The following is a 22,591-nucleotide window of genomic DNA, read 5'->3' on the forward strand; positions in this document are numbered from 1 at the left end:
TGTAGGTAAATGGATTCCGTAGCTACGTAGATCTTTACGTAAAGGAGAAACTGGATGAAACCGGTGTTGCATTAAAAGTAATTCATGAAGTTGTGAATGATCGGTGGGACGTGTGTCTTACACTGAGTGAAAAAGGCTTCCAGCAGATCAGCTTTGTAAATAGTATAGCTACCACAAAGGTACGTACATGCTTTTGTACACTGCTAACTTGACTTTTATTATTTGCATTATGCTAATTTTGGTAAAACTTAGTAGAAGCCCAGAGGTTTAGAAGGGAAGTATTGTCCTTGTCCAGTATGGCTATGAATAATAGTGGAGATGCTTAATTCCGTGTGATGTATTTTTGTCCTACCTAATAGTTGCACCTATATTTTCCAGGTTGGTATAAAAGGAATGCAGTAAAGTATAGGTTTATTGTCCTCTACTGTTCTCTCTTTCATGGAAAGAAAGTCTTCCAATGAAGGCATCCCAAATAATTTGGCTAGTTAGAAAATGGAAACTGATCCTATCTGAAGCCTAATGTACAAGCTGAGTGTACAGTGTACTGCTAGAAACCAGGACAATTATACTGTGATTGTGTGAAACAGGGAGTAACTACATTGTGCGGTCTGTGTAACTTCATACACTGTACACACAGAACCTGGACAGCTACCTGCTGGTTATTTCTATGACCGGAACCATCACATGTTCATGTCCAATAGGTTGCCCTTGCCTAGTCTTTCCATATTGAATGTTGTCTAGTCAAAGGTGCTGAAACTCAAGTCCGTTTTCACTTTAATTGGATAGGAGTTCTATGCGGGGAAAGGTCATTACGATCCAATCAAACAATTCCATAGCTGTGGCTTCAACAAATCTTTTAGACTACATCAACCCTGTCCTTTCTATGGTAGATACCAGCATAGACATGATGGGCAGAGCTATGAACAGTTTCTTATATTCGCTTTACAGAGAATATTTTAACAATCACATCAGTCCCTGCCCCAGTGAAGCTTACAATCTATATTCCCTACCACATGTACATGTGCACACAGACATTCTAGGGTTAATTTTGTTGGCAGCCAATTAACCTGCCAGTATATTTTAAGATTGTGGGAGGAAAACGGAGTACCCGGAGTAAACCCACGCAAGTACGGGGAGAATATACAAACTCTGCACAGTTAGGGTCAAGGTGGGAAACGAGCCCATGACCTCAGTGCTGTGAGGCAGTAATGCTAACCATTACACCATCAGTGTTCCAGCTCTTTAACAGCCTAATGGTGACATCTCAGTTGAACCACAACATGGAGAGATTCGGCTCGAGGACATGGTGTTCAAGGGCACTTAAATGGCAGCCCCTTGGGTGCTTATCAAGATAAAGAGTGATGAGGTGTTTTAATGATTCTGGTCTCATCTGATTTTTTTTTTTTTTTAAGGTCATTGTACACAGACATTGTAAGCATGGCAAAGGGCTAATTTTGGTGCCTCCAAGACCACATTTGTTAAGTCAAGGGACCCTTTAATTTCCAAACTTAACCGAGTAAATTTGCTAACATAGCAACCAATCAGAGTTTATAATTTTCTAGGATGCAAAACAGAAATGAGACTCTGGTTGCAATGGGCAACATCACTTTTTTTGGAAGCTTTAGTAAATTTACCCTAACCTCTACTACCTTTTTTTAATAATGTAGTATGGCTGTTTGATAGAGCTCATATTTTCTCTGAATGTACGTCTCAGACCATTCTCAGGGCTAGTGTCAAGTGTTTGGGAGATCTACAGCTTGTGATGTGAGGCTAAGAGGATTTGTTTTGGTTGAACTTGGTTATTGGTCTATGAATTAAACTGGATACATGATCTGTTGATCCTTTACATTGTGGAGACAAGAGATTATCCGCAGTCTAACAGACTACTGTCATTTACTTCTGTTTTTTTGTGATGCTTACATTGAGTAAGATTATCCTGTTCCTGACCAACCTACAGTGAATGTGGCCAGATTGGGCAATGCCTCCTGGGGAGACATACCATGGGGCCCAAACTGAGCAATCTGTATTAGATGTCAGCTGCTCTTTGATATAAACAGCTTTACAAAACTTCTACAGATTCAACATTTTACAATTTGAATCCTGAGTGCTCTGACTCGGTTACTTGATGCCATCCCTTTCTGTTCTTGTTTTTGTTTCCTTGTCTCACTGTTCTCCTGGTTGGATTATTGTTTTTTTTATTTTACTTGCTATGTTCTTTCGGTCTTGCTCACTTCTGGTTCTGTCCTTGGGATTTTGTTATAGAGGGGTAGATGTGTTCATATCGCCTTAACGTTTTAAAAATTGATGCCCCCCCCAACAGCCCAAAATGGGTTAACATGCACAAATACAATTGTTTCCTTTCACTCTATATTTAACCACATGTGTCTTCTTTTTTGCAGGGTGGTAGACATGTAGATTATGTAGTGGATCAAATAGTCTCTAAACTTATTGAAGTTGTGAAGAAGAAGAACAAGGCTGGAGTTTCTGTGAAGCCCTTCCAGGTACTGTGTAGCAGATCATGCATTAAAGGACTTATATGCATTAGAGAAATGTATTGTTACTTGTTAGCATGCAAAGTTGTTAATAAACCTTTTTGTTTGCTAGATATCTGTCAACGGTTAATGTCATTGCCACAGCTGTTCCTAAATGGCAGAATAAATAATTTTGATTATAGCTCGCTCAAGCGTCCATAAGTGATTTAACGGAGCTGATGGATTGGAATGCCATCTATTACCCTTTTTGCATCGCAAATGCCTTGATTTGGACACTGGTCCGCCCCCCCGGGAGCAACCAGGCATTTGCAGTGCCGGGTCACTAACCTAATCAAGGGGCGGAGCGGCAGCATGTCACCGGGGGGGGTGTAGAAGGAGGCAGTGCTTGGAGCTGACGCTGCCTCCTCCTTATAATGTGAACAGAACCCCGGTCCGACCCAGGTTTAACCCTTCTTTCAACCCTGGTCAGAATGCAAGGTGGTTGGACCCAGGTATTTTCAGAAGGTCCTTTCATAGCGCACGTCGACCCGGGTGGAGCCGCCAACAACCCGGGTTATTTGTGTGAAGTGAAAGGGGTATAAGTGTAATGTGCATCTGTGTGTACTGTGCATCTATGTGTAGCCACCTGTGTGTTCTGTGCATCTATAAGGATTTCCATCGAATATTCTTATAGAATGCAGTGAATCCTTTCTAAAACCTTATGTATACTACATTTTCTGCTAATGTAACCATTGGCAGTGGTGGTCTTTTATTCATGTTTATTTCAGTTTGGCTCAGCAAACATTGTATTACCTCCTTATAATTTTGTAGATGTAAATGAGCTGTATTGTGATAATTAAGATGGCTTCAGTTAATGTGTAAAGTGTTTCTGAATACTAAGTAAGCTTTTAACTTGTAAAATTTGGAACCATTTAAAACTTGCTGTTAAGAAATACTAACTTGTGCCTTTGCTTCTATTAACAGGTTAAGAATCACGTATGGGTTTTTGTCAATTGTTTGATTGAGAATCCCACCTTTGATTCTCAGACAAAAGAGAACATGACCCTCCAGGCAAAAAGTTTTGGCTCCAAGTGTCCACTGTCAGAGAAGTTTTCAAAAGCAGTGAGTATTCGTATGTCTTGCATGAGGAATATTCCTGCCTGATTCATCATCACATAGATATTATTTTGGACATTTATTTTCTTTACTATAACAGTGGTTGTAAAACCTATACAACAAATATTCTACAGTAACATACAAATGTAAGTGATACTCTTTAGTTGTTACTAACTTGGGTCAGAGTACTTGTATAAAGAGTGTAATTCTTTTTATTGTTCATTTGTTCTTAGGCATCAAATTGTGGCATAGTGGAAAGTATTCTTAATTGGGTGAAATTTAAGGCCCAAACACAGCTAAACAAGAAGTGTTCTTCTGTGAAGCACAGCAAAATCAAAGGCATTCCCAAGCTGGACGATGCAAACGATGCTGGTAAGTCCTGGTTATCCATATTAGCAGATCCCTAAACTTAACATAACAAAAGTACTACTAGTCTGTCACAAACGTATGTGAGTAAAAGTTACCATTACTTTTCAAAACCTAGATGCTTGCCATTGTGTTTACATTTTGCTATGTAACATGCAAAACAATACTTGGTACTTGTTTCCTATCTGGGCGCCCAGGTTTTCTACGTACGGCACCGTAGAGAAATCTGATCGCATCGCATCGTACACATACACGATATTGAACGATGCGATGCGATCCGATTCGATTTCCCATAGGAAACAATGTTAAATGGCTCAATTTAGCCAAATTATCATAGGAACAATAGTAAATGGGCCAAAAACACCCCTGAACATTGAAATGTCCCCCCAAAAGTAGTTGACGCCGCCCCGCCATCAACGTGAACCCGAAGCGTGGCGAGCGCAGCGAGCCCGCGAGGGGCGGCGGTACGCGTCCTCCGACCTTTTCATGCCCTACTATCCACTAGGGCGTGGAGTGAGAATAGAATAGTGTGGCGAGCGCAGCGAGCCACCGAGCCCGAAGCGTGGCGAGCGGACGCGGATACCTTCACAGTTATACGCGTCCCCTCGCGGGCTTCCCAGGTGTCCATGGCGACGCGGACACCTGGGAAGCCCGCAAAGGGACGCGTTTACCTGTGAAGGTATCCGCGTCCCCTCGCGGGGCTCGCTGCGCTCGCCACGCTTCGGGCTCGGTGGCTCGCTGCGCTCGCCACACTATTCTATTCTCACTCCACGCCCTAGTGGATAGTAGGGCATGAAAAGGTCGGAGGACGCGTACCGCCGCCCCTCGCGGGCTCGCTGCGCTCGCCACGCTTCGGGTTCACGTTGATGGCGGGGTGGCGTCAACTACTTTTGGGGGGACATTTCAATGTTCAGGGGTGTTTTTGGCCCATTTACTATTGTTCCTATGATAATTTGGCTAAATTGAGCCATTTAACATTGTTTCCTATGGGAAATCGAATCGGATCGCATCGCATCGTTCAATATCGTGTATGTTTACGATGCGATGCGATCAGATTTCACTACGGAGAATAGCATGGTGCGCAATTAACTTAGCGGGCGCCCAGATAGGAAACAAGTACCCAATACTTTGCTTATCCGAGAAATGACATTGATGCTGACTGCAATGTCATTGATGACGGAAGTTTTCTGTGCATTAGAAAAGTGTACAAACCCCCATTATGCAAATTATGCTTGTTACATAGTTTTCATAAGATTTTCAATATTTATTACCAGTTTTATTTATTGCCAATTATTTATATAGCACACACATCCCTCAGCGTGTTACAGAGGATATTTGAACAACATCAGTCCCTGCCCCTAGTGGAGCTTACAATCTTTATTCCCTACCACATGCACACACACAGACATGATTGAGTTAATTTATTGGCAGCTAATTAATTGACCAGTATATATTTGGATTGTGGGAAGAAACCGGAGTACACCGAGGAACCCCATGCAAGCACTGGGAGAAAATACAAACTCCGCACAGTTAGGTCCATGGTGTACCCATGACCTCAATGATGTGAGGCAGGTAATGCTAACCATTACACCAAGCTTTCAGTTGTTGTTTTTTTTGCTATATGTCTCGTACGAAGAGTATATCTTCAAAAAAAATCCATAGGATATGTTTGAAGTCACATAACAGGCTCAGACTTATGATTTGTTTCATCGTGGTTAGTGATTTCTTTTCCTTTATAGGTGGCAAGCATTCCCTAGACTGCACACTTATTCTGACAGAAGGAGACTCCGCTAAGTCCTTGGCAGTTTCTGGCTTGGGTGTTATAGGACGAGATCGGTATGGGGTGTTCCCCCTCAGAGGAAAAATCCTTAATGTACGAGAAGCTTCGCACAAACAGGTAATTAATTACTCAGCTGCCCATTAAACACTTTTCATTCTCTATAAACATTTGATGGCAAGAAGCTAGAGGTAATAAAACCATTAGTAATACGGTAAAACCAGAACCCTCAACACGTGCACGGTCTGGAAAGAAAAAAAAACTTATTTTGACTAAGTGCAGACATGCTGTTGTAAAAATGCAATGTAGAATCAATGGCTTTGCACTATATATATATATATATTTTTAACACTTTAGTTATTTAATTTATGACAAGATCTTATGTTATATGCAGGAACTGGTTGAATCTGACCACTATGTATTATCACTGTGATTATTGTGTATAGAAAGGATTGTTTGTACTTCAAAACACATCAGAAAAATAACTCTTGTCTATTATTTCCTAACAGATCATGGAAAATGCAGAAATTAACAACATAATTAAAATTGTTGGTTTGCAATACAAAAAAAGCTATGATGATCAAGAATCCCTCAAGTCTTTGCGTTATGGAAAAATCATGATTATGACAGATCAGGTAATTTTGCTGGAGCTCCAGTAATGTTTGGTTAGCCACCATCTCTCTCAGAATAGTCTTTTCATGATGCTGAAGGCTATATAGGACTGTAAAACAGGCTGGTGCATATACTTTAAACCTTTATACATTGCTCTCGAGTGCTCTTTACTCACTTTCTCAAGCTTAATATTGCAAAGGTTAAACGCCTCATGTTACTTTCCCGCAACACCTTTCGCTCACTGCAAACAATACCACATTCATCTCCGTCCCCCTGATACTACACTGCCTTGGTGATACCCTTCTTCACTCATAATGTACAGTCCCTCACCAATTCCTGTCTGTTCCACCTTTAGAACATTGCTAGGATTAGGCTCTTCACCTCACTCGACTCGACAAAATCTCTGGTCCTCTCTCGTATCCCCTGCAATTTTTTCTTGGTGTTTCTGCTGGACCTTTCTTGCAGCGCTGCTTCTGCCTCACCACTCTAATCCTTCCAGTGTCATCCCATTCCCTTTAGAGTTCCATTCAGAGCTTCACCCCCGCCTTTAAAGCCCACATATTCCTCTATCACCTACATCTCCAACCTCCTCTCCCTCCATCACGCTTTGATCAACTGGTGACTTGATACTGTCCTCTTCTTTCACCATACTTTTCACGACTTCTCTCATGCTGCCCCTAATCTATGGACAACACTCCCTGTCTTCATCAGACTCTTCCCCCAACCCTCACACATTCAAATTCTTATTTAAAACTCGTAAAGCTTAAGTAACTATTCCAGTATATAAATGTAATACGCATCTTATTAAGAATCTGCTTGAATTTATGCATAGATATTTTGATTTCCTGTTTTGTGTTGTGTACCATTTGCATCGATGCTTCATACAAAGTTGTGAAACTTTGTGGTACCCTATAAATAAATGCTAATAATGATCCCTTCTCATTACTCAGGATCAAGATGGCTCCCATATTAAAGGCTTATTGATTAACTTTTTCCATCACAACTGGCCCTCTCTGCTGAAACACAGTTTTCTCGAGGAGTTCATTACTCCAATTGTTAAGGTACCGCTAGTTTTAATCTTTGTTGTTTTCTTCAATGTAAAGGTGCATTTAACAGGTGAGAATCTTTGTTTTCCAAGGCAACGAAAAGTAAACAGGAGTTGGCTTTCTACAGTATTCCTGAGTTTGATGAATGGAAAAAACAAATAGAAAACCAGAAATTGTGGAAGATAAAGTACTACAAAGGTGTGTGTGTGTTTTTTTGTTTTTTTTTTAATGCCAAATATAGTAGTCATTAACTCATTTGTAAGAATTCTTCCCTACACAGAAGGCTGATGCTGTTCTTAGCATATATGGTCCAGCACATAATGTAGGAAGCTGTTTTGATAGCCACAAATTCACTAGTGACATCACAGGCATAAATGAGATACTCCGTTATGTCACTGGAAGTTATCAAATAGTTTTCCTGTGTCTTCATGAGCAATTTATTCCATCGACAAAATGGCAGAATCCAGTGTGATAGCCACCTCTTACCCCAACAATTCTGCACCAGGTGGCATTGATGCAAATATTAAGACCCAAATATTTACAGCAGCAGTTATAGCTATGTAAAATCTTCTATAACACTGAATCTGACAGCTACACCTGTAGAATTACTTTTGACATGTGGTCCGTTTGCAGTGTTGGAAGCACAATGTTTATGGTGATTGAAATTGACACAATAGTTTTCATGTTTTGTTTTCTGCAATGTGACTATAAACTGAATCTAAACACCACATTCTGTTACTCAGGTTTGGGTACAAGTACTGCAAAAGAAGCCAAGGAGTATTTTGCAGACATGGACAGGCACCGAATTATTTTCAGATATATCGGGCCAGAGGACGATGCTGCAATCACTCTGGTAAGGACCACACTTCCTCCTACCTAGCGCGTGTTAGCAAACATTGCTTTATCAGAAAAGTTAAAGGCTGGGTTTGAAAAATGACAGGTAGGAGCTGATTGGCTGTTTGTTTATTACTCTCCATTTTATCACTTTTTGAAGCTTGATACATCTGGACCTTAAAGAGAAAGTGTTCTAAATGCTGTAAAGAAATAAAACATAGGTACTTATAGCACCCTGTGCTGAAGTATGATCTCTAATAATGGAGGTTTATTTTTTTTTTTAACACAAAAAAGTTTCCATTTATGAGTTCATTTCTGGTTCTATCCCAGCCATGTGGGGGGATACGTGTCTGAACACACACATGCTATATTCTTAGTTGGCAGCAATTGCAGAGAGACTTCATTTTGGTGTATTGTTAATTTTGCGGCAAATGACTGCCTTCTTAAGTCACTATGTCCACTTACATAGGGCTACTTATGCAAGAAACAATTGCTTACTGCATCAAAAGGTAGTCCTCCGCATCAACCACGGCACATGGCATGGTAAGTTTCATTACCATGCCGAAAAGTGAGAATTACCATTCTGTGTCTGATGTCTAGATGGCATTCTTTGATTTGCTTTATGGTTTTTCTTTGGCGTATGGATTTCCTGAAGTTTGTCTGATCAGGTTATCTACCCTGAACCCCACAGGCTTTCAGCAAAAAGAAAATTGATGACCGAAAAGAATGGCTCACAAACTTTATGGAGGACCGACGCCAACGCCGATTGCACGGGCTACCTGAGGTAACGTCAGTAGGGAAGATAATAAAGGTGGTCAGGCCAGCATGTCTGCAATGGTCTTCTCTCATTGGGCGTCCTTTTGTCCCCCGCAGCAATTCCTGTATGGCACAGCCACAAAGCACTTGACTTTCAATGACTTCATTAACAAAGAGCTGATTCTGTTCTCTAACTCTGACAATGAACGGTCCATTCCTTCCCTTGTTGACGGTGAGTAGGATTCACAAACCTGTTTACTATCTGATTTGGAATATGAAAAGTCACTCCTCTTCGTATTTACCGAAGGCTAGATATTGAAGGGATAACGTTTATGAAAGAACTCACTGAATTCTACACTAAATTGACAAAAATGTGCTTTATATAGGACTTTATGCAGGCTCTTGGAATCTAGAGTATTTTTCCTTTTTATGTGTGTGTGAATTATATATGGGGTCCATTTTTCACTTTACATTTTTTAATGTTGTAGTGACAATACATTATTATTATTATTATTATTATTATTAATCAGATATTCAATGCAATATATTAGCTTGCAGAATCGCAATGCAATTATAACACATGTATTATAGAGCACCTGCAGAAACGTGCTCCATGTGGAAGCAGGGCTACTGTACATGGGCACTCCTACTGACCACATATGCACACTGGCCACTTCCAGGGAACCCTTTGCTGACTAGGTTTGCAATGTGAAGCCCATAGGCTGCTTGGTGGGAGTGGCCCATTAATTGCCTGGGCCGACCTTCAGAATGCTTCTGGAAGTTGTTAAATCTGGCAGCATTGCATCCCCCATAGAAAGCTATGTGGATTTGGCTGCCGGAGGGAATGGAACCCTCACAAGCAGGTATCGGAGGTCCCTCAGGAATACATTGGGAATACTAAATATTTGTAGTTTACCCTGAAAAAGGGGGTGGTTGCTACTTCTATTTAATCATTCATATTTCAACGATGGTCACGGGGCACTAACATCATCTTCCTACAAATGTATGTGAGAAATTGCTTAGCGCTGTGTCAGCTTTTCTTTTCTGCAGAGTGAAATCTATTTATCCGGTGCTGGATATAATGGCAGCAGGTTCCAGTCAGGAGGTTGAAATTCAAAATGTCAAAACATTGGTTTCTATAATGTCCATAATGTTAGCACTTTGAGACTATCAACATTACATCAGTATCAACATTGTAGAGGATGGCATGTCATCTGTCAACCTTCTGAAGTAAACCTCTTTACTCTTGCCATTCTATACATACTGACATCATAGTGTCAACATCATTTCTTTATAATACACAGTGCTAAACTGCTTCTATGAAAAGGATATTGTTATATTATCTACTATTGTGTATAGAAATGGTACATTCTTTATAAATGACTGCTCTGACCATATCATTGTGACGATCCCATATGCTGTGGAGCTTCACTGGGCTCCGCTATTTATTGTGAGTTCCGCAATAGCCCCAGAAGCCCACTCAGTCTTTCCACTACCCAGGTCTATGAGTGCATACTGCTCTTAGATAGGTTAATAGCTCGGATCGTGGGCCAGTGAGGAGCTGACAGAAAATATCAGGTGGAGCATTGGAAGACTATATACTTGATTATTTGCAAAGGTTGCTGCAGTGTGGATTAGTGACTGTATAATTTATTTGTGTGTCAGTGTGGTTTCTACATTTCTACTTGTTTTCAAAGGTATTGAAATATTTTAGTGGCCATAGAGCTCTCCCTCCTTTACAGTGGATGAAGATGATAGTCATTTCCCCCTCCCCACCTCATTGTAAAGCGCACTTTACTGCCCAGAATGCTGTTTACACAGCATTCTAGGGATCAAGATTGTGAGTGACGTTGCCAGTCAGATGATTACATGCCAGACCAGCAGCAGGAAATCAATTCTGCACTTATGTGGCTGGGGAGGGAGGAGAAATGCACATCCCATGCAGTGGGCTATGTGAGAGGTTATATCTGGCTGCAGTCACATCCCAAGCGACCGCACCCATTATTTGGCTCTACAGTAAAATGTTTGACCTTACTTCTGTGACCTGGACTACTAATATAGAAACATTTGACGGTCTATAGGGAGATAGGGAATTATACTAGGACAGGTGTTCCCAATTGCTTAATAGTCCACCAGATTGCAAAGGTTCTTGGTTGGCTGTTTTATGGTCACACCGCAATATTGGCATGGGGACATGAAGGAAGGGAAAAACAAAGGTTATGTGTGTGGGGATGTAATTGGATAGGCAGGAAGTTTAATTAAGGTTATGTGGGTTTTTTTTTTTTTACTTGCCTAAAAATTTTAATTCAGGGAACACGTGAAGGTTTGTAGACTTCTTGCATGTGGGAGGACATTCCACAGAGTCCTGACATCTGAGTTAGTGCAAACATTTGTGGATGAGACCTATCTTGTAAAGAGCAAAGAAGTTGGGTTAAGGGTTATGAGATAAGAGATGTACAGTAGTATAGTTTACTTTATGGGCTTGTGTGTAAGTAAAAGTATGTTGTATTGAATATGGTAGAATAAAGGGAACCAATGGAGGGACTGATTAGCAGATTCGCAGATGTACATTTAGCACGGAATGAGCTGCACAGCTGCATTCAGAATGGATTGCAGGCCCTAGGCACGTGGAGGAATGAGGGAGCAGTGCAGCTGATTTGGTGGTCACATACACGTGGGCTGAAGGGGAGTGCGTGTGCTGACTTTGTGGCTGAAGTCTGTTTTAGTAATCCCCTAGCTAGTCTTGGTTTCCAGAAGTTCTGCCCTATGCGTTTTTGCCTGCTCCTGTCATCTATCCGCTAGTAGAGCAATGCCGTGATTCATGGGTGTTTAGGTTTACTTAGGGACAAATCTCCAAAGTCACTTTTATTTTTAATTTTTTTTTGACTAGGTCTGAAACCTGGACAAAGGAAAGTGCTGTTCACTTGTTTTAAAAGAAATGATAAGCGTGAAGTAAAAGTTGCTCAGCTGGCTGGTTCTGTGGCTGAAATGTCGGCTTATCATCATGGGGAGGTAAGTGCCACTTAAAGCCGAACTAACCAGTAATTATAATTTTAGGAATGTCCCCATGTTATAATAATGGGTACTTGTTTCCTAGCAGGGCGTCCAGTATGCTGTAAGCGTACAGGGCTATTCTCCATAGCAAAATCGCATTGCATTGCACCTCATGGGCCATTTAATGTAATGTAATTTATTCACTGCTCTGTTGGCCCTAGGGGATTGCATTGCATTGCACCTCCCGAAAAATTGCATGAGATTTTATAGGGTGCGATGCCATGCCATTAGCTATACACTTGTATGACATACAATGAGGTTTCACTAACCCCCTCACTATCCACACCACCCCGAAGTGTGGCGAGCGCGTCCTCCCGACCTTTTCATACCCCCACTATCCACTTCGGCGTGGAGTTCATTTTATATAGTGTGGCGAGCCACCGAGCCCGAAGCTCCGCGGGGCTCGCTGCACTCGCCACACTATATAAAATCAACTCCACGCCAATGTGTATAGTGGGGGTATGAAAAGGTCGGGAGGATGCGTGCCGCCGCCGCTCACCACGCTTCGGGGTGGCGTGGATAGTGGGGGGGGGTCAGTGAAACCTCATTGTATGTCATTCAAGTGTATAGCTAATGGCATCGCATCCTATAAAATCTCATGCGATTTTTCAGGGAGTTGCAATGCAATTCCCTAGGGCCAACAGAGCAGTGAATAAATAACATAAAAAAATCGCATCGCATGCCACTGTAATGGCCCATGAGATGCAATGCAATGCGATTTTGCTACGGTAGCGTACGTAAGAAAACTGGGCGCCCTGCTAGGAAACAAGTACCTAATAACGCTATTAAAATATTCCCTTATTGTTTATAATGCTGTCAGAATGTCCCCATGTCCTAGTAATTCTTTCTGGTTCCAGCAAGCACTGATGATGACCATTGTGAACCTGGCACAGAGCTTTGTGGGAAGTAACAATGTGAGCTTACTGCAGCCCATCGGTCAGTTCGGCACGCGGTTGCATGGTGGCAAAGACGCTGCTAGTCCTCGTTATATTTTCACAATGTTAAGGTGAGTCGCAATGTGGTTGATCCTCCCCTATCCTGAGTTGCTTTAGGGAGTTTGTATAGCATTGTTCTAACTTTTTGGTTTCCTATTCTGCAGCCCACTGGCAAGGTTATTGTTCCCTGGTATGGATGATAACCTGCTTAAGTTCCTGTATGATGATAACCAGCGAGTGGAACCAGAGTGGTACATGCCTATTATACCTTTGGTCTTGGTCAATGGAGCTGAAGGTATTGGTACTGGATGGGCCTGTAAACTTCCCAATTATGACACAAGAGAGATTGTGAATAATGTCAAGAGAATGCTGGATGGCCTAGATCCATACCCCATGGTAAGCTTTGTGCACTGTTATTGTAAAAAGCCGATTGTTCTCAGCAAATGCTCTAACATCATGGAAGGAATGATTAACCATATTCTATTGTCGGTCCATTGTATGTGTGATATTGACAGTCTGTATTAGTTACGTTGCCTTTTTTCCTCTGTATTATGAAGCGAAAAGACCTGTACATTTCTTAACATTAATCAACTATTGTGTTAGTATGTCAATAGTTAAGCAGTGCTAGTTATCTTTCTTTCCTTTTTGCTTTGTGCACATAAAGTACCTGCCTTTTACTTGCTTCATTTGGACTCACTTTGTTATGTATGTCCTGCAGCTTCCAAGCTACAAGAACTTCAAAGGTACACTTCAGGAGATTGGTCAGAACCAGTATGCCGTGAGTGGGGAGGTCTATGTTCTTGATCGAAACACTGTAGAAATCACAGAGCTCCCTGTCAGAACGTGGACTCAGGTTAGTGGACATTCATATGGAAATAATGAGCAAATTTGTGCCCAGAGTTTATCTGTATACATGGCATTTCTAACCATTGGTTTAAAGATTTTAGAATAATACAGTAGCTAGAGATGGAATTTCTGGGCAATTAAACCAGTATTGTTGGTAGATTATTTTTATTATCACATTTATTAAAATGTACGATCTCTTCATAGGTTTACAAGGAGCAGGTTTTGGAGCCTATGCTTAATGGGACAGAGAAAACCCCAGCTCTGATATCGGATTACAAGGAATACCACACTGACACAACTGTGAAATTCGTTGTCAGAATGACAGAAGAAAAGTTGGCTCAGGCAGAAGCTGCCGGCCTGCACAAAGTCTTCAAACTGCAGACCAGTCTTACTTGCAACTCTATGGTAAGTCATTAGTCAGCTCTGCCTGCGTGCTCTGGATATTTCAGAGTGAGAACAGCTGTGGGATGCACCTGTGGAGGTGTCGCTGGTCTACTTTCTCACACCCTATGTTACTCCTCATTAAATGAAGCACCTTTTACCCCTTATTACATTTATTTTGTAGCTTGACTTCTCTTACATTGGAGGGATACTGCAACAATAGGGTGTATAGTTGTGTGCAGGCGCTTGGTCACTAGAAGAATTAACTGGATGAAATCGGAGGTTATCCCCCTCTATTCTCTGGGGTGGTATTCAATTCTGAATCCGACTGTCGGGACGTTCCCAACAGTCGTATTCACGGCTTTTTTTGTCCCGTTCTGACTGTATCTCGACAGTCTGTATTTAATGTTCCGAGTGTCGGAACAGCCATGTTTTGTCGTAAATGGATGCTAAATTGACATAAACAGCCACGAATTTCGACGATTAGCGGCCCTTTCAGACATTTCAAATTCAACTTTAAAAAAGACCAATCTGAAAGCCTTCAGTGCTGTTGGAAGCGGTAGCAATGAATAGGCAAGTGCCGCTATTTCTGCCGGTGGAAATAGCGAAATAGATTGACTACCCCCCTCTGTCTGGAAATACTTCATTTATATGACTAACACCGTCCCAGGATGTGAAAAATGAAAAGGTAATATTAAAACATTGAACAAAGCATAGCAGACCTATTCCATGGCATCTTTGTGGCCACACAAACCACTGAGTTTCCAAAGCGTCCCCCAAATGAGCGAACTACCTAATGTTACAGATTGAAAAACATTTTGTCTGAAACTGGCCTCCTTTTATTTCTAAGACAAAGTAAAAGTATGGCATGAAGATCAGGTAGCCCCTGGTAGGGAAGCCAATTCCGCCTAATTTCTTTCCATCCTGGGATTTAAGATATTGGAAAAAAACAAAAACAATTGCTTTATTAAGTTAGTCAATAAAAATATATTATTAAAAAGAACAGCGCAAGCAAGTCAGATTCACTTCATGGCCATGGGCAGCGCTATTTTGGCAGTGTGATAGTATGGAACTTAAGGCAAGCAGGGCCAGTCCCAGGCACTGGATGATGCAACGACAGCCAGCAGCAGGAGCTCGGGTACCACCAGTCCTGTCCCAGCTACTCCCAACTCCCAGGAGCAGAGGTGATTAGCTGACACTAACGCCTGCATCACAATTGTTTGGCACAACAGTCCTCCACGGTTGAAAGGGTAGGCTGGCATGAGACTTTGCAGCTTGGCCTCTGACTTAACACACAGCCAAACAGAGTATAATCTCAGTGATACTAGTGCTCAGAGATGCCCAGCAAAAAAAAAAAACTGAATGTGCAACCGAAACCTGCATGTCCCAGGATGAAACGCACAGAGCTCTCTTGTTGTGGGAATTGCACAAAGTAAGTCTTTCTTCCCCTGTAGAAGTGTAAGTTCAACAGATTTACAAGAATGGTGTAATGCTATCAATACAACATTACTGTAGTTAATTCATCCCGCCCACATGGGCTGTTCAATTAGCCCCATAAGCTGGCAGTATCAAGGTTTTTCACGTGCCGGAGACCATAACTGGTATAATGGGAGTCTGATATTGGAATAGGGTGCCAGGTTGAGGGCTATTCACCTGGCACTGGTAAGTGTGGCTCCTTACCATGGCATATCCAGTGTGGACAAGAGTTCAAATTTGGTCGATATTTATTTATTTTTTAAATGTTTTTGTTATTAAGTGTTGCACACTCTCTCTGTACCCATTGGTTGCAGTGTCTCCCAATTCAGTCCGAGAAAATAAAGTGTAAAAATAGGGCAGTTATCCATACTTTATAATGTAACACGATTACCTTTTCTAACTGCAGGTGTTGTTTGATCACATGGGCTGTCTGAAGAAGTACGACACTGTACAAGACATTTTGAAGGAGTTCTTTGATTTACGGTTACATTACTACACTCTGCGGAAAGAGTGGCTGATAGGAATGCTTGGTGCGGAGACGGCAAAACTCAACAATCAGGCCAGGTTTATTCTTGAGAAGATCCAAGGAAAGATCGCTATAGGTAATCCTTTAAAGTGTTGTATTATGGAGGATAGCTTGGATGGTCTAGTTTTAATAACAGGCAGTTTTTTAAATGTGTTTTTCAATTACACATTAGTATAGGTTTAATATGAACAGTGGGTGGAGTGATGCTATGATTGTTTTTTTTTTTTTTGTTATACACAAGATAATCTAAAGATAACTAATCTACACAAGTCTTCTATTAAGGCTGCTGTACATATAACGGTGATGCATTGAATAACTTGCTGGGGTGTACTGAAGAATCTTGATCTGTTTATAACAGAAACTGCAATCACATTGCCGATAAATCAGAAATGCAGATATCAAATTTGCATAAAACAAAACCGAACAACTTCACACTAAAACATACATTTTGCAATATAATATATAATACTCTATAACGTAAATGCCACACCCAGAATATCATTGGACCAAATGGGAGCAGTGCGTGGACCCAGCTGGACTCCAGCCGTATGATAGTTATTTTAATAAACTGTGCAGTCTGTATAGAAAGGCATTGCCTCTTCATGTTCCCTAGTCATTTGGATATTGTCTCTGAGGGTATGTGCTGTGGTCACCTTTATGTGCTTATGTGCTGTTCTATTAGCTGTGGTAACCTTTATGTGCTGTTATTTCCATGTAGAGAACAAAAGCAAGAGAGATCTGATTCAGATGTTGGTACAGAAGGGCTTCGAGTCGGACCCTGTGAAATCATGGAAGGAAGCGCAGGAAAAGGTAGCCTAGGTTTGATTTCTTTGGTGAATTTTGTTTTTCATTTTTACGTTTTAAGATTGAAAAATGGGGCATCTGCAATGTTGTAGTCTCACGGGATAGAAGTGTGGTCCAGCTAGGCAAATCCAACATGAAGTTTTCCTAATCACAGATTTCACCAGTCCATGCCATATGTTATGTCTGGGTAGTGGACACTTCCCCACTGCTGGCCTCCTTCCGTGTCTGCCATAACTATCCCACTGATTGTGATCTCTTTACAGGCTACGGAGGAAGATGATGTCCAAGATCAGAATGAGGACAGTTCCTCAGACTCTGGCTCTGCATCAGGGCCAGATTTTAACTACATTCTCAATATGTCTCTGTGGAGCCTTTCCAAGGAGAGAGTGGATGAGCTTATTAGACAGAGGGATGTTAAGGTAGGAGTGTAACTCTCAGACACTGAGTAACATGGCTTTCTTTTGGTTACTGTCATTGTTTCACAGAATTACACAAAGGTGCCTGGCTTATGTAACATCCCGTTTATGCTCTAGGTTATACAATGGGACTTCAGAAATGCTGTGTGGGTACTGCATCTATTTCTTACGCCCAGAACACACTTGTTAGTGGAAGTTATAGGGATTGGGTATAGGTCAGTCAGAGCAGATAACCTTATTATGTTGGAACCCTCCCCCCAATATGGGGTTTCTGTTTAGACCCCAGTAAGCTACAAATTGTGTGCATTTATAAATGTAAAGCTATTGAAATGGTTGTCAGGTGACCAGCTTTGCGGGGAGCTGAAGTGACTGTCTCTTCGCATGACAGTGCGTGGTCCCAGATGTCCATTGCTTTTGGTTTCTGACCCCCCACCTTTATACAATGTGTCCAAGCCCTCCAAAGGGATGGTCTCTGTTTTAGTGTAGCTCAGCAATTAATAAAGGTATTCCAAAAAGTGACAGCACTTTTACAGGACATTTAGCTCATGGCTGTAAAACAGTGTTTGCTTTTCCCCACAGCAGGCGGCTGGTGTTTAGCTTCAGTAATCCTTCACTATGTAGTCGTCCAATACATATTGCTGCTCTCCACTTCCAACAAGAGTCAGTCTGTACGGGTGGGCTCCATAGAAAACATGACATTTTCTTAATTCCCGGCAAAGCTATGAGCAACTGCCAATTACATGTGAATGCTTGCAGGTGCAGTTTATGGTGGGTACACGGTGTGCTTATATGTAGGTGTACTTGGCTGCTCTTGCTGATATATGTAGCAGTGCTGTTGGTACTCTTGGGCATAGTCAACTGTATTGTGGTTCCCTTCGTAAGCTAGCAGATATATAGTGGTGGGGGCACAAGCTGCTATGTACAGACAGGTATACAGCATGTCAGCAGTAGAGGGGTCATGTATATGATGTACTGACACTGGTTCTATGCTATTGTAACTAGATTAACTCTGCAGTTCTTCTTACCTATCTGATTGAATATTTATATATATGTATATGTCTCTATGGACCGGCACTTGCAATAATCGTGAACAGTTGCCGGGGTGCTCAATCAGATGTAGTATAAATGTCCTCAAGATATTGGCACTCCCACAGAGTTTTCAAATACATCATTGAAGTGTGCTAACGTTTTGCGGTATTACCCGCCTTATCAAGGCCAAAATATGTATATGTGTGTGTGTCTGTCTCTCTCTCTCTATATATATATATATCTATATATCCATATATCTATATCTATATATAATCGAAGTTAGAACCGCACTCTGAAAGAACATAGGACAACTCAGCGGTGCTCCACTTTAGAGGAGTATCAGTCCCAATAATATAACATTTGTTTTTGAAGCAGGCACTCACCATAGGCAATTTTGAGCAAGTTGGATCAAATTTTATTTCAAGACATCAAAAAAGTTTGGTCGACGTTTCGATCCTCAACAGGGATCTTTGTCAAGACAGAGGTAGGTCACATCTCAGGACAGGCAGCACCAGGCAGTGTACAAATGCAGTCTCCCATTCAGCTATTTATGGTAGCACTAAGTAAGTGATAGACACACCTACTTCCTGTGGACTCAACTACCAGGAAGTGTTTTAAGAACTATGTAATATAGGGCCAATAAATGTAATATAGAATGCCACAATATAAGATAAGGTAGCGTCTTAATGTGAATAATGCGCAGCACCAAAAAAGAAGTTAACAGGTCCCAGGTTTAAGCGCTAAGGAGAACGAGTTCCGTCTAACCGGAAGTGACATGCGTTCCACCGCCGTGGAACGCATGACTAACCGGAAGTAGCCGGGATTGGCCGCTCAATCGCGCCAAAACCCGCAGCCGGATATCTCAAGCAGTGACAGGAGACGGAAATCAAGTGCGCTCCAGCCATTGGAGCGCACAATTAAACGGAAGTATTGGGCTTGCGTGTCAGACAACTGAAGCGCACGCCACGTGGTAGGAAGTCTAAATAAGAAGCAGGGATAGTAGCTTGCGCTCCAACTAAGTGGAACGCAAACCGGAAGTAAGACTAAATAGTCAGCGCATTAAATCTAAGGACCATAGGTGCAAATACATTTTTTATACTGATAACGTGCCACCATATAATGCCGAACTGGAGAGATTGCCTGATACTTCACATCATAAATGACAACAATAAAAACTCATTTTTTCAAAATTTGCAGATAAAAAATGTACAGGAAAATTAAATAATGTACATTACATGAAAATAATATTTAAAAAATAATAAACATAAACATAAAAAAACAAGACAAAAAATTGAAGATATTAGCAGCATTGATAACTTCAATTAAATTCCCTAGAGAAACACATTGTATGAAATATATTCATTTAAGCCCCTAGGGGCTACTGTTCCAAGGTCATAAATCCAGCGTGCTTCGCGCTGATGAAGTCTTTTCACCCGATCTCCTCCTCGCAAAGGAGGGGGTATGTGGTCAATTAACATGCATCTCAGACTAGCAACAGAATGACCCAACTGTTGAAAATGCTTGGCCACCGGTTTGTCGGACACCTTATTTTCAAGTGCCTGCCGTATCGACAGGCGATGGTTCGCCATCCGCTCCCTAAAACATCGTGTGGTGAGTCCCACATAGTAGAGTCCGCAGGGGCATATCAAGATATAAATCACAAATGATGTTGTGCACGATAATCGGTGCTGAATCTTGATTTTTTTCCCCGTATGTGGGTGGGGGAATGTCTGTCCAGCAAGCATGGATCGACAGGTGGTGCAGTCGATACACCGAACACACCCCAACCGTTGTGTTGGTAACCAAGAGGTGTTGTTACCACTAGGCTGTGATGTAGGTCGCATGAGCATCTGCTTGATATTTGGTCCACGACGGTAGGAGAGCATAGGGGCTTTTTTGCTCACATGAGACATCTTAGTGTCTGTGGCCACAATTGGCCAATGCTTTTTGATTGCTCTACCCATCTCGTCGGATGCCGTGTTGTAAATTGATGTGAAGATCATGCGATTCTGTTCAAGTTTACGTGGTGTTGCCAACTGCTCTTGCTGGTGCCTATTGAGTGCCTTGCGAAGACAACGCTCGATGGTTCTTTTGTGATAACCCCTTTCGATAAAGCGCCCACTCATCTCTCCAATTTGTTCATGTGCTGTAGAAATCGATGAGTTGTTGCGTAGCACTCTAATAAATTGAGAGATGGGAAGACTCTCTTTGAGGGAGCTCGGGTGGTGACTCGAAGCATAGAGTAACGAGTTGCGGTCAGTCTCTTTACGAAACAATGTAAAACCAATCTTTGATCCTTCCTTGAAGAGTGTAACATCCAGGAAGTTTATGCTAGTCAACGAGATGCAGTGTGTGAATCGAATGGTTGTATCAAGGGAATTTAGTATTCTAATCATTTCAAGAAACTCAGACTCCGTGCCAACCCAAATCAAAAAAATATCGTCAATTAAATCTTTTGAAACACAAAATTTTACTGGAAAATGCAGGCATGATGTAGCTGTTCTCATAATTATGCATGTAGAGATTTGCATAGGACGGGGCCAGGGAAGACCCCATTGCGGTCCCCGCCCTCTGCAAAAAATATCCTTTACCATACATAAAGTGGTTATGCCGCAATACAAGTTCTGCCAATTCAAGAAGGAATTCGATCGGGGGACCCACATTAGGAGCAGACTGCAGACTTTTTCTAAGTGCTTCTAATCCACCTTGATGGGGAATAACCGTATACAATGAGGTGACATCCATGGTAGCAAAAAATGCCCCATCTGGAATGTCCCCCAAGGAGGCGATTTTCTCGAGAAAGTCTGAGGTGTCCCTTATGTAGCTCCACATTTGTTGAACATGCTTCTGAAGAAAAACATCAATAAAGATAGCCAATGGCTGTAGCACAGAGCCCACAGCCGATATAATAGGACGTCCAGGTGGATCATCCAGCCGCTTATGGATCTTAGGTAAGGTGTAAATATACGGGCATACTGGATGATCCACCTGGAGAAACGTCAACTCATCCTTGCTAATCCAACCTGACTGCAAACCCCTGCCAATGGTACCATCCACCAACTTTTTAATATTTAACATAGGGTTAATCTTGAGCTGTTCGTACGTGTTCACGTCAGAAAGTTGTCGCCGAATTTCGGCATCGTAAGATGACCAATCCTGCACTACCACACCCCCTCCCTTGTCCGCTTGACGAAAAACAAGTTGCTTATTGCCCATAAGGCTACGAAGTGCCAAACGATGTTCATGGGAGAGGTTGTCGTAGCGTGGTTTAAGGTGCTGTGCTGACATGTTATGTTCGACCAGACGTGAAAACGTACGAATGCTGGGATTCACCGAACAAGGATCAAAAGTACTTCTCTTAGGCAATTTGTTAACAGTCTCAGGTAAACTCAAAGTTTGAGGTCCAAAGAACTCACGTAAACGTAGCTTGCGACCAAATTTGAAATTGTCAACAGACCAGTCAAATTTATTAGGTTTCACTGTTGGAACAAAAGTAAAACCTAAACTCAACACTTCAAGCTCAGACTTTGTAAGTTCCTGACTAGAAATATTAAACACAAGTTCATTTATTTTCCCCTCCTTCCTTTTCCTTTTCCCACCGCCCCGCCTCGTGGGGTATTTTGTGGGCGGTGCGAAGGATCCGGGAATTTCCGGGTGACCCTTCCTAAAAAAGAGGAAGAGGAGGAGGCGGCTGATGATGTCAAATCCCTCGGTGGCCTGCCCTCACCCTCAGAATTAGATTGTGAAGAACTGTTATAAGAGGAATGACCTCTTGGTCTATAATTACGGTTCTCACCCCTATTGTAGAATCTACGGGGTTCACCTTTCAACCACCGATAAACTTGGTGGTTGGTGTAATCTTGGTTGACCACTTCAAGTTTTTTCTTTTTAAAGGAAATTAGATCACTCTGATAGGTGTTGATCTGCTCACCGAGTTTTTCCAACCAATTTGTTGTGGTATCCCCGATTAGTACAGGTGCAGAGGCTGAATTCAAAATAGCAATCTCACTTTTGATCTTAGTCAATTCACTCCCCACCTCCTCTATCACAAGCAACAAGAGGTCCAAAGAGCACTTATTCAACACACCACACCATCGGGTACAGAACGCAAGGTTTCCGCGGCCGATGGTGGGTGTGTTGTTAACC

General features: G+C 41.8%; 1 protein-coding gene across 1 annotated transcript in view; it reads left to right on the forward strand.

Annotated features, from left to right (window-relative positions):
• TOP2B (DNA topoisomerase II beta) overlaps window positions 1–22,591 on the forward strand; it is an 81,246-nt gene that overhangs the window by 31,891 nt on the left and 26,764 nt on the right. The window contains exons 8-26 of the mRNA XM_083188717.1: window positions 6–179; window positions 2,400–2,501; window positions 3,456–3,593; window positions 3,821–3,959; window positions 5,693–5,850; window positions 6,240–6,365; window positions 7,293–7,403; window positions 7,481–7,586; window positions 8,132–8,241; window positions 8,914–9,006; window positions 9,096–9,210; window positions 11,869–11,990; window positions 12,890–13,038; window positions 13,132–13,363; window positions 13,686–13,820; window positions 14,018–14,218; window positions 16,077–16,272; window positions 16,915–17,006; window positions 17,264–17,419. Coding sequence (XP_083044843.1) covers window positions 6–179; window positions 2,400–2,501; window positions 3,456–3,593; window positions 3,821–3,959; window positions 5,693–5,850; window positions 6,240–6,365; window positions 7,293–7,403; window positions 7,481–7,586; window positions 8,132–8,241; window positions 8,914–9,006; window positions 9,096–9,210; window positions 11,869–11,990; window positions 12,890–13,038; window positions 13,132–13,363; window positions 13,686–13,820; window positions 14,018–14,218; window positions 16,077–16,272; window positions 16,915–17,006; window positions 17,264–17,419 — 2,655 coding nt within the window. The remainder of the gene's footprint in view (window positions 1–5; window positions 180–2,399; window positions 2,502–3,455; window positions 3,594–3,820; window positions 3,960–5,692; window positions 5,851–6,239; window positions 6,366–7,292; window positions 7,404–7,480; window positions 7,587–8,131; window positions 8,242–8,913; window positions 9,007–9,095; window positions 9,211–11,868; window positions 11,991–12,889; window positions 13,039–13,131; window positions 13,364–13,685; window positions 13,821–14,017; window positions 14,219–16,076; window positions 16,273–16,914; window positions 17,007–17,263; window positions 17,420–22,591) is intronic.

The sequence above is a fragment of the Crinia signifera genome, chromosome 5 (assembly GCF_055691185.1).
Source record: "Crinia signifera chromosome 5, ASM5569118v1, whole genome shotgun sequence".
NCBI lineage: Eukaryota > Metazoa > Chordata > Amphibia > Anura > Myobatrachidae > Crinia > Crinia signifera.